The sequence below is a fragment of the Lampris incognitus genome, chromosome 10 (genome assembly GCF_029633865.1).
Source record: "Lampris incognitus isolate fLamInc1 chromosome 10, fLamInc1.hap2, whole genome shotgun sequence".
Taxonomy (NCBI): domain Eukaryota; kingdom Metazoa; phylum Chordata; class Actinopteri; order Lampriformes; family Lampridae; genus Lampris; species Lampris incognitus.
In genome coordinates this window covers 12,955,524-12,967,534 of record NC_079220.1, presented here as the reverse complement: position 1 = coordinate 12,967,534, position 12,011 = coordinate 12,955,524, and the positions used below count along the sequence as shown (strand labels likewise).

Below are 12,011 nucleotides of genomic sequence, written 5' to 3'. Positions count from 1 at the left end.
AGAGAACAACTCTTGGCAGATTTGGGAGATGTTATAAATGAGGGTAGTGTAGAAGAATGGAGTAAGTCCTTCTGTTCTGTAGTGAGAAGAGTGGCTGAAAAGTCAGTTCCAATCAAGGGGAACAGGAAAGAGAAGGAAAATAGTGCCATGTTGGATGAAGGCTTGTAACTTAGAAAGTGTCCAGCTGAGTCATGTTATTGAATATAAGAGACTGCGAGCAGACTGGAAAGGTTATGAAAGGGGTTAAGAAAGAAAGCTGGCACAGATTTTACGACAACATTGGTTAAGAAACAACTGTATCAACTGCAAGCTTGGAGTATGATTCATCGAATGGCTGGGATTAACAGTGGTCTTCCAGTTTCTATTTTGATGAAAGGAAATAAAGAAGTTGTAAGCAACAGGGGGAAGGCCGACTGTGGTGTTCCCAACACAGAATATTAACCAGTGTGGGTTGGTTGGTTTTGAATGGTACATTCAAATGTGATTGGTGCTGAATGAGGTGGCGGTCAGCTATTGGTTGTTCCTGAAGAGTATATAAGGCAGAATCGCCACCGGGGCGTTCTCTAGGTACTCCGCTCTACTCGGGATTGATAGGTTGTTACAGCGTAAGAATAAATATACTACGTTACTGTCATAAGTCTGCCGTGTGCACTTTCCAGTTATCTACTTAAACAGTTTAGAACAGTATTAGTGTTTCATACACCACAGTTTGGCGACGAGGATGGGATGTTTAAGTTGGAAGTGACAGAGTTAGCATGTCAAGCAGCTCCAGCGAGGCAGAAGTAAACGACGAACAACCAGGGAGCCGTTCGGTGAGTGAAAGGACCGTCGAACAGAAGATGGCATTCGGTAAGCCAGAAGATTTCCACTTCGAGGAAAGTGAGGAAAGTTTTGATAGTTATCGCCAGCGGTTAGAGCAGTACTTCGCAGCAAATGGATTGGACGCTCGAGATGAGAAAACCAAAGCGGTATTTCTTACGGTGGTAGGAAAACGGGCACATAGCTTGCTGATGGATTTGTGTGCACCAGATAAGCCATCGGGTAAACCATATGAAGTACTGGTGGGAATGCTAGAAAAGCACTACATCCCGAAAACCAACTTTATTGCCGAGAGATGCAAGTTTCACGGAAGAAACCAAAAGGAAAACGAAACAATAAGTGAGTACATTGCAAGTTTGAGAAAGTTAGCAGCCACATGCAAAGTTGGAACATTTTTAGATGAAGCACTGCGTGATAGGTTGGTCTGTGGAGTTAAGAGCAGTGAGCTAAGAGATCGGTTACTCAATGCTGCTCACACGAAAGACAACGTTACAGCTCGCAGTTGAAATGGCGCTTTCTTTTGAGGTAACAAAAGGCAACAGTGCGCAACAGTTTGCACAGAAAGGCTATAAAGCTAATGTGGTAGAAAAGAAGGCTAACCTAAAGCATAGAGAGGCTACGGTAAAGTCTAAAGCTAATGGAAAGCCCTGCTATCGCTGCAATGGAAAAGGCCACAGACCGGATGAATGCAGGTTCAAGGACGCAGAGTGTCACCAGTGCAAGAAAAAGGGACACATCGCAAAAGCATGCCGTTCACCTAAAGAAGGAAGCTATGGCAAGGCATCGAAAGGGACCAGGCATTCGGAATGTTGCCACGCTCTCAAGCACGGGACATGTACAAATTCCAGCGCTATCAAGCAGCAGGGAAGACTTGGTTGCGACCCCCCCCCCCCCCAGCACGTGGACCAAAGCAACGCTCACCGTCTTCGGGCAGATGGAGATCCTTTCCAGCCTCAGCTCTGCAGTGCCAGAGACGAATGCTGTGTGCCGACAAGGTGCATGGTGGATGCTGTACAGAACATTGACACTGGTCAGACAGTGGAGGGGCCGAACTTTTTGCAATGGACACGGGTAAAGGTGACATTGTGAAACCCTACTATGTGTATGTCAGTGTAAATGGTACAAGGGTGAAAATGGAGGTAGACACTGGCGCAGCCGTGTCAGTGATATCTGAAACTCTACTTAAACGCAGGTTTAAAGATGTGAAACTTAGTCCTGCAAATTGTGTGCTGAAAACCTACAGTGAGGAATCATTGCTATTGATAGGAAAATTCCCAGCAAAGGTGAAATGCAAGGAACACTCCGAAAAGCTAGAACTACTAGTCGTGAAAGGAATAGGTCCTGCATTAATGGGCAGAGACTGGATAAGTAAATTAAAGCTAGACTGGTCAAGAGTCAACAGAGTGGCTCCTGATACAGTGGATGATGTGTGTGCCAGACATGCATCAGTGTTCAAACCTGGGCTAGGCAAGTTAAAAGGTATTGAAGCCAGACTACATGAAGTTCCAGATGCAGTGCCCAAGTTCTGTAAGCCTAGAAACGTGCCTTATGCATTAAGAGAAGCCGTAGAGAGAGAATTGGCAAAATTGGAAGCTGAAGGTGTCCTCTCACCCATTAATTACAGTGAGTGGGCAGCTCCAGTAGTTTGTGTGCCTAAAAAGGATGATAGTGTGAGAATATGTGGAGACTACAAGGTCACCATCAATCCATGGTTGAATGTGGAACAGTATCCACTACCCAAAACCCAAGATCTATTTGCTAAACTAGCAGGAGGTCAGCAGTTTACCAAATTAGACTGGTTCTGTTAGAGGACAATTCAAGACATTACCTAACTATCAACACACACAGAGGGTTGTATCACTACAATAGGTTACCCTACGGTGTTGCTAGCGCCCCTGCTATTTTTCAAAAGATTATGGATCAGGTTCTTCAGGGCATGGAAGGGGTCATCTGTTATTTAGATGACATCTTAATTACTGGAAAAGATACAGAAAGGCACCTGACTAACTTGGAAGAGGTGCTTAGTAGACTTGAAACTTACAATCTCAGGGTTAAAAGAGAGAAGTGTGCATTCATGCAGAACAGCATTTCATACTTAGGGCATGTCATTGATGCCATGGGCATACATCCAAAGACAGGAAAGACCCCAGCTGAGCTATTTCTGAGAAGACAGGGGCAAACCAGGTTGTGTCTTATCAAACCAAAGTTCTCTCAGAGAATGCGGACCGAGTCTGAACCATATCTTCCCCGTGTTAGGTCTTTTAAGGTTGGTCAACACGTGTTGGTAAAAAATTACAGGGGAGGGGAGAAATGGTTGAATGGAGTTATAAGTGAAGTGTTGGGTCCTGTCACATACAGTGTTGAAGTAAATGGAAATTGTGTGAAAAGACATGTGAACCAGATATTGGGTGTCAAGGGAAATCCACATCAGACTCAAATGGACTCTTGTGATGGTGCTTCTTGGGAGACTGATGATTTCAATGCAGACACTGATGTGTCAGAACATCCTGAACCACAGGTTGTGGAAGAACGACCTGTAGAACCACCACCGCCAGTTGTGGAAAGGAACACTCGTCCTGTGAGAGACAGACGTCTTCCTGATAGACTGAACTTGTGACTGACATGCAGATTGGTTATAAAAAAAAAAGAAGAAAAGAAATCTGTAATGTAATGTATGGTTACTGTTGAAGAAATACTGTACATGGTTATGAGCTTAAGAGCAAAAAGGATATGTTAGAATCCTAGAAAAAAAAAGTTTGAATTTACAGGGGAGGAGCTGTGGTGTTCCCAACACAGAATATTAACCAGTGTGGGTTGGTTGGTTTTGAATGGTACATTCAAATGTGATTGGTGCTGAATGAGGTGGCGGTCAGCTACTGGTTGTTCCTGAAGAGTATATAAGGCAGAATCGCCACCAGGGCGCTCTCTTGGTACTCCGCTCTACTCGGGATAGCTAGGTTGTTACAGCGTAAGAATAAATATACTACGTTACTGTCATAAGTCTGCCAACCCAGCCACTGAGGATGCACAAGCCAGGGCATCCTTAGTGCCGGTCCCAAGCCCGGACAAATGGGGAGGGTTGCGTCAGGAAGGGCATCCGGCGTAAAATCTTTGCCAAATCAAATATGCGGATCATAAATAAGACTTACATACCGGATCGGTCGAGGCCCGGGTTACCAACGACCGCCACCGGTACTGTTAACCAGCAGGGTGTCGGTGGAAACTATGCTACTGTTGGGCGAAGGAGAAGGAGAGGGGGAAAGCATGTCCAGAGGCAGCTAGAGAGGAGGAAGGGTAGGCATGTGGAGGTGAGAGTTGGAACTTTGAATGTTGGCACTATGACTGGTAAAGGGAGAGAGCTGGCTGACATGATGGAAAGAAGAAAGGTAGGCATACTGTGTGCAAGAGACCAGGTGGAAGGGGAGTAAGGCCAGGAGTATCGGAGGTGGCTTCAAACTCTTCTACCATGGTGTGAATGGGAGGAGTAATGGGGTAGGGGTAATTCTGAAGGAAGAGTATGTCAAGAGCGTGCTGGAGGTGAAGAGAGTGTCAGACAGAGTGATGAGTATGAAGCTGGAAATTGAAGGTTTATTGCTGAATGTTATCAGCGCATATGCCCCGCAAGTTGGGTGTGAGATAGATGAAAAAGAAGAATTCTGGAATGAGTTGGACGACATGGTGGAGAGGGTACCCAAGGAGGAGAGAGTGGTGATTGGAGCGGACTTCAATGGACATGTTGGTGAAGGGAACAGAGGTGATGAGGAGGTGATGGGAAGGTATGGAGTCAAGAAGAGAAATGTGGAAGGACAGATGGTGGTGGATTTTGTGAAAAGGATGGAAATGGCTGTGGTGAATACATATTTCAAGAAGAGGGAGGAACACAGGGTGACGTACAAGAGTGGAGGAAAGTGCACACAGGTGGACTATATCTTATGTAGAAGGCGCCATCTAAAAGGGATTGGAGACTGCAAGGTGGTGACAGGGGAGAACGTAGCTAGGCAGCATCGGATGGTGGTCTGTAGGATGACTTTGGAGACCAAGAAGAGGAAGCGAGTGAAGACACAGCCGAAGATCAAATGGTGGAAGTTGAAGAAGGAAGACTGTTGTGTGGAGTTCAGGCAGGAGGTAAGACAGGCACTGGGTGGTAGTGAAGAGTTGCCAGATGGCTGGAAAACCACTGCAGAAATAGTGAGGGAGACAGCTAGGAAGGTACTTGGTGTGTCATCAGGACAGAGGAAGGAAGACAAGGAGACTTGGTGGTGGAATGAGGAAGTACAGCAAATTATACAGAGGAAAAGGTTGGCAAAGAAGAAGTGGGATAGTAAGAGAGATGAAGAAAGTAGACAGGAGTACAAGGAGATGCAGCGTAAAGCAAAGAGAGAGGTGGCAAAGGCAAAGGAAAAGGCGTATGGTGAGTTGTATGACAGATTAGATACTAAGGAAGGAGAAAAGGACTTGTACCGATTGGCTAGACAGAGGGACCAAGCAGCAAAGGATGTGCAGCAAGTTAGGGCGATCAAGGATAGAGATGGAAATGTGCTGACAAGCGAGGAGAGTATGCTAAGAAGGTGGAAGGAATACTTTGAGGGGCTGATGAATGAAGAAAATGAGAGAGAGAGAGAAGGTTGGATGATGTAGGGATAGTGAATCAGGAAGTTCAGCGGATTAGCAAGGAGGAAGTGAGGGCAGCTATGAAGAGGATGAAGAGTGGAAAGGCAGTTGGTCCTGATGACATACCTGTGGAGGCATGGAGATGTTTAGGAGAGATGGCAGTGGAGTTTTTAACTAGATTGTTTAACACAATCCTGGAAAGTGAGAGGATGCCTGAGGAGTGGAGAAGAAGCATACTGGTACCGATTTTCAAGAACAAGGGCGATGTGCAGAACTGTAACAACTACAGAGGTATAAAGTTGATCAGCCACAGCATGAAGATTTGGGAAAGAGTAATAAAAGCTAGGTTAAGAGGAGAGGTGACAATCAGCGAGCAGCAGTATGGTTTCATGCCACGAAAGAACACCACAGATGCGATGTTTGCTTTGAGAATGTTGATGGAGAAGTATAGAGAAGGCCAGAAAGAGTTGTATTGTGTCTTTGTAGATTTAGAGAAAGCTAATGACAGAGTGCCGAGAGAGGTGTGGTATTGTATGAGGAAGTCAGGATTTGCAGAGAAGTATGTAGGAGTGGTGCAGGATACGTATGAGGGAAGTGTGACAATGGTGAGGTGTGCGGTTGGAATGACAGATGGGTTCAAGGTGGAGGTGGGATTACATTAAGGATCGGCTCTTAGCCCTTTCTTGTTTGCAATGGTGATGGACAGGTTGACGGACAAGATCAGGCAGGAGTCTCCATGGACGATGATGTTCGCGGATGACATTGTGATCTGTAGCGAGAGTAGGGTGCAGGTTGAGGAGAGCCTGGAGAGGTGGAGGTATGCACTGGAGAGAAGAGGAATGAAAGTCAGTAGGAGCAAGACGGAATACCTATGCGTGAATGAGAGAGAGGACAGTGGAATGGTCAGGATGCAAGGAGTGGAGGTGACAAAGGCATTTGAGTTTAAATACTTGGGGTCAACTGTCCAAAGTAACGGGGAGTGCAGTAGAGAGGTGAAAAAGAGAGTGCAGGCAGGGTGGAGTGGGTGGAGAAGAGTGTCAGGAGTGATTTGTGACAGAAGGGTACCAGCAAGAGTTAAAGGGAAAGTTTACAAGATGGTTGTGAGACCAGCTATGTTATATGGTTTGGAGACAGTGGCACTGACGAAAAGACAGGAGGCGGAGCTGGAGGTGGCAGAGTTGAAGATGCTAAGATTTTCACTGGGAGTAACGAAGAAGGACAGGATTAGGAACGATTATATTAGAGGGACCGCTCAGGTTGGACAGTTTGGAGACAAAGCAAGAGAGGCAAGATTGAGATGGCTTGGACATGTGTGGAGGAGAGATGCTGAGTATATTGGGAGAAGGATGCTCAATATGGAGCTGCCAGGGAAGAGGAGAAGAGGAAGGCCAAAGAGGAGGTTTATGGATGTGGTGAGGGAAGACATGCAGGTGGCTGGTGTGACAGAGGAAGATGCAGAAGACAGGAAGAAATGGAATCGGATGATCCGCTGTGGCGACCCCTAACGGGAGCAGCCAAAAGTAGTAGTAGTAGTACTGTCATAAGTCTGCCGTGTGCACTTTCCAGTTATCTACTTAAACAGTTTAGAACAATATTAGTGTTTCATACACCACATCGACCTATTGGACAGGAATTTTCAGAGAGTACCAAGAACTGGTAATGTGGGTAGAGAGGGACAGCTGAGGAGGGAAAAAAAATGCTTGCGCATGAAGGACATAAACTTGAAACTCACACCGATGATAGTGATGGGATCAATGTATTCTTTTCTATAAATGAGCTGAAGTGTGCAAAAGGTGAGGGCATAATACCAACCCTGGGATATGCGATGTTTAAGCACATGGATGACTTGACATCGGAGGAGATATTATCTCTGATAAATACAGTGTGGGAACAAGGGCTGAGTGGACGCATGCCATGGTCGCTCCAATTTTGAAACTTGAGAGAGAAGTCAACAGTCCTGGATCATACAGACCAATTGCCCTTACAGTGGTTATTTGTAAGATTATGGAAAGAATGGTTACTGACCAGCATATGCATAGACTAGAGCAGAGAGGCTACTTTTCTCCATTCCAATGTGGGTTTAGACTAGGTCAATCAACAATGAATTCAGTCCTGGTGCTAAATAAAGACATTAAGAAAGCTCTAGTGAACAAGGAGGTGGTGATTGGTGTCTTCCTTGATATAGAGAGGGCCTATGATATGCTGTGGAAAGAGGAAAAAACTTGTGAAAAGTGTAACTAAGTTACACGATGCAGGGGTTCGGGGCAGGATGTTGGATTGATGGCTGTGGACAGAAACCGATGTGAACTTTAAAATAAAATAATTAATACAGAAAGGTGGAATGGGAAATCATGAGGCATATGAAGAGGGAGTACTTAGAAATAGGTGAGGTAACTATATAAATATTTACACTGATGGCTCAAGAGTTCCTGAAGCAGAAGAGTAGGATTTGGCTTTTAAGTACCCTATGTGCAAATCCGTCTGAGCAGAAGGTTGCCTGATGGGATATCAATATTCTCTGCAGAACTAGGTTGCTTTGTTTTGGGCATTGTGGTGGGTGGTAGAAGGGGTTTTGGGTAAGGTTGTGCTATGTACTGATTCATTATCTGCCTTGATTGCATTGGGGTGGGGGTGGGCGGCAGAGCTAGACCAGACATAGCTGGGGAGATTTTAATTATGGTTTTTGAACTGGAGACGCAAGGATGTAGTGTGGGTTTTCTATGGGTGCCGGCACATGTTGGGGTTGAGGGCAATTAGGTGGCAGATAGGGTAGCTGGGGCAAGTTTAGGCAGGGATAGTGTTGATATGCAAGTCCCATTTGGCAGAATGGAGTGCCGCAGCATCATCAGTGAGAGACTGAATCATCAATGGCAGCAAGAGTGGGATGCAGACAGCAGAGGGGGAAAGCTATACAGCATCCAAACATCAGTTAAACTTGGCAATAGAGTGAACATGCCTCGGAAAGATGCATGAAACTGACAAGGCTAAGGCTGGGACATTGCGGAGTAGCAAGTGGGGAATGCTAGTGGGGAAGCACAGAGACGGCATGTGAATACTGTGGAGCCCTGGAGTCTGTACAACATGTCTTCATGCATTGCCCGCTCTGTGCCAGGGAAATTAGGGTTTTATTAATGGAATTAGGCAAACTGGGAAATAAAGTTTTTTCCCTTGGAACACTGCTGGGCGACGGGGTGCTTCAAAGAGAGCTAGGGAAGTAGTACACTGCCTCAAAACCGCAGATCTATATAGCAAGGTCTCAAAGGGCAAAAGTAGCAATGACGTTACTACACCAGTGAGAGGCAGCAATGCACTAAACTGTGCCTAATCTGCCGGAAAGAAGAAGAAGAAGAGTATCCGGAATTTTACCGGATAAAGGGTTACTGCATGTGTCGTAGTAGCCGACCGAGGACAAAGTGACAGCGGGAACTTTTGTTATACTTCTTCGGAAGGCATATTTACACATTTTAGAAAGAAGACATGTCGGACAACGAGGATAAGTAAGTATACAGCGTTCAAGAAGTCAGATTAACCGTTAATGTAGCGCTTTGTTGGTATTGTGTAGATGTCGGTCGTTCAGCATAGGATTGTAGTACCACAGCGTGCGGTGCTAATGTAAACGATTTTGTGTATACTGCCGGTTTAATCTTGGTATTTTTGGATTTACAATTTATTGTTTTGCTGTCACAAATACAGCTTCGATGATGGAGACTTTGATGACGCAGAAGAAGATGAAGGGTTGGATGACCTGGAAAATGTAGAAGACGTGAGTTCGCTTCTCAAACCTGTCTCATGAACGCCATTTATTTCTGATAATGTTTTTTTTAAAGTGGTGAACCTTGAAATATTGTCCAGAGATGAAATTTCCCCCGAATACTATATTTTACATACCTCAAGCTTTACAGATGTCCTTCTGCCTCCCACTAGGTGGCGTTTTTTAGTCAGTGTCAGATTTGTGATGAATTCTTACGTGTTTGTTTTGTCTTGTAACGAGGATGATCAGGAGAATGTGCAGATTCTACCAGCAGGGGAGGGCCAGCAAGCCAACCAGAAAAGGATCACAACTCCATATATGACAAAATATGAGAGGGCCAGGGTGTTGGGGACCCGGGCCCTGCAAATAGCGTAAGTGGGTTTTGTTTTGTTCAATTTTCACCAAGTTATTAAACTTCGACAGCGTAGTATGATCTGTCGTTCCATACATTGTCAGTCAATCAAACAAACATTTTTATACAGCATATTTCATAGTCTTAAGATTCAATCTAGTACACTTTTACATTTAGTGAAAGTGTAGAGATAAAAGAAGGTAACGGTAAATATAGACACACAGTAAGTAAACAGATGACCGAAATGAGATTAAAAAACATTTAATGATAAAATAGTGAAGTAACAAGGAAGAAATAGTGAAATATAATGACATGAATCAAATTTGAAACAGACAGAGCCCACAACTGATCAACGGCAGATTAAGAGCTGATGAATAAAAATTCAAGCGGCTACCCTGGGTGAAGGCACAATTAAAAATGTGTTTTGAATAAACTCTTAAAAGTTGCGATTGCAATGGCTATTTTCAGTTCCAGTTTATAAGCTGGAATTTATTGACTATAATTCAGTTTTAGCTTTTATCAACCTATTAACCAAGCTATTTTCTTTAGGATGTGTGCTCCAGTCATGGTTGAGCTAGAGGGAGAGACAGACCCTCTGCAAATTGCAATGAAAGAACTCAAGTAAGTAAACATGATGTAGAATAAACTCAAAGGAATTGTTTCAGTTAATCATCATACTATTGCCATAACTGCATATGTTTTAACAAACTGTTTGCTTGCTCAATATTCTCTGTCATCCCCTATCTCATAACATGATGTCTTTTGCCACTCTTGACAGGAGCAGAAAAATCCCCATCATCATCAGGCGATACCTTCCTGATGGCAGTTACGAGGACTGGGGCTGTGATGAGCTCATCATTACCGACTAAAGCGGAACAATCTGAGAACCAGTAAAATCAGCATCAGGTGCAAGCTATCCTACTCTGTAAATAAACTCCACATACCAGGAACTTCAGGGTCAGGAGCATTTATTTGTCATTTTATTTCATGTACTTGTGTACATGAAATGAAACGAAATATTGTTTCCCACAGCAGTGCAACACAGACATATCCAAAACCTACAAGAAAACATATATCCAAACTACAAAAAGCCTTACAAAAACTACAAAAACACACATTTCCAATATATCCCAGAAAAAAATATCACTGTCCGAGTGAGTGAACGCCAGCCAGGATGACTGTCAGAACTGCCGTCTGCATGGGCTGGCAGTTAGCTTAGCCTGCCCCTGCTTCCGTGTCCTGTCAGACCGCCCTCGTTGTTTCCTCTTCGGGTACAGCTTCAAGCAAGGCCGTGGTCCTTGGGCCCACCGGACGCAGCAGACAAGGCTCCCGCAGCCGATCCAACGCCAGCTCTCCCAGCCAGACACCTTCGAGACACCTCCTTGCACTCCAGTCATTGTAATTACACCAATTTCTAGAGTTTTTGGCGTACACGTGTATTACAATTAGGATCCACAAGGGGGAAATGTAGCCCAAGTTAAACATTTTACTGTTTTACAAAATAACCTATTATAACTGTTAACGTTTTTTTTTAAGAAGAAAGTGATATCTGTGATAGTTGTTTTATTGTTATAAATAAATGGTTTTGTAAAAATGACTTTGTCCCTCTCATCGCTCAGCATTGACACTAACAGAAGGATGATGTCTATTGTACTTGATATAGATTTTTTCAATAAATTAATCAAATTATTTCTGGCATGAATTGGGCCTAGTTTGACCAAGTTCAAGAGAAGGAATAATGTTTATCAAAAGAAAAGAAACTACTTTAACGTTACTATCATTGTGATTACCTGTGCAAATCTTGTATATGTTGATTTATACTATATTGTATACTTGTTAAATAAGATGGAATAGGTTTTCAGTTTATTAAAATGAACTGTCATAAGTCTCTCACTTTCTCCCCATGTAAACATGTAGGCACGCACAACAGGGAAACAGTCACTTTATTGTTTAGCACAAATGGGTTGTTACCCAGGCAGCAAGAAGGCCAATGCACGATGGAAGATAAAGGGGGTGAAAGGTTGCTGGTATTAGAGAATTAACAGCTTTGTTGGAAGGGGAGGTGGATGACAATGCCCTGGCCTCTGATGGAGGGATCGTTTTTTTTGGGGGGGGGGGGGTACTTTTCTCCGTGGGTCAGAGCAGGACGAAGGAGAGATGCTACGATGTTGTGGCTGATGTGTATTTGTGCAGAGCAGACGTCTTGCTTTGACAAGTGTACGGTTTGAGAGCAGGGTGGCTGTGGTGAAAAGCTGTGAAGATGGTTTGACTTGGGCGACTGCAGTGTGGCAGCTGGATACATGCCGTCTAATGCTAATCTCTTCCATGGTGAAGGTAGACCCCAAGATGTGCTCTGCTTTGTATTCTCACCTTGCAAATGTTTCGATTTCCATGGAAAACCCAGCTTGTACTCATTGTCAACGAGTGTTTTGCCACAGTCAGATATACTGGTGATTTATTCTCATCTTGAATCTGAGA

At 44.2% G+C, this 12,011-nt stretch overlaps 1 protein-coding gene across 2 annotated transcripts; it reads left to right on the top strand.

Moving 5' to 3' along the window:
- The first annotated feature begins 8,786 nt into the window (after positions 1 to 8,786).
- polr2f (RNA polymerase II, I and III subunit F) lies at positions 8,787 to 11,423 on the top strand. Of its 2 annotated transcripts, none has more exons than XM_056287970.1 (5): positions 8,787 to 8,927; positions 9,124 to 9,193; positions 9,431 to 9,552; positions 10,083 to 10,154; positions 10,312 to 11,423. In XM_056287970.1, exons 1-5 carry the CDS (start codon positions 8,908 to 8,910, stop codon positions 10,400 to 10,402), a joined length of 375 nt encoding a protein of 124 aa, XP_056143945.1. In that variant the 5' UTR covers positions 8,787 to 8,907; the 3' UTR covers positions 10,403 to 11,423. The 2 variants fall into 2 exon arrangements, with proteins under 2 accessions (XP_056143945.1, XP_056143944.1); XM_056287969.1 differs by having other exon boundaries at positions 9,422 to 9,552.
- The last annotated feature ends 588 nt before the right edge of the window (positions 11,424 to 12,011 follow it).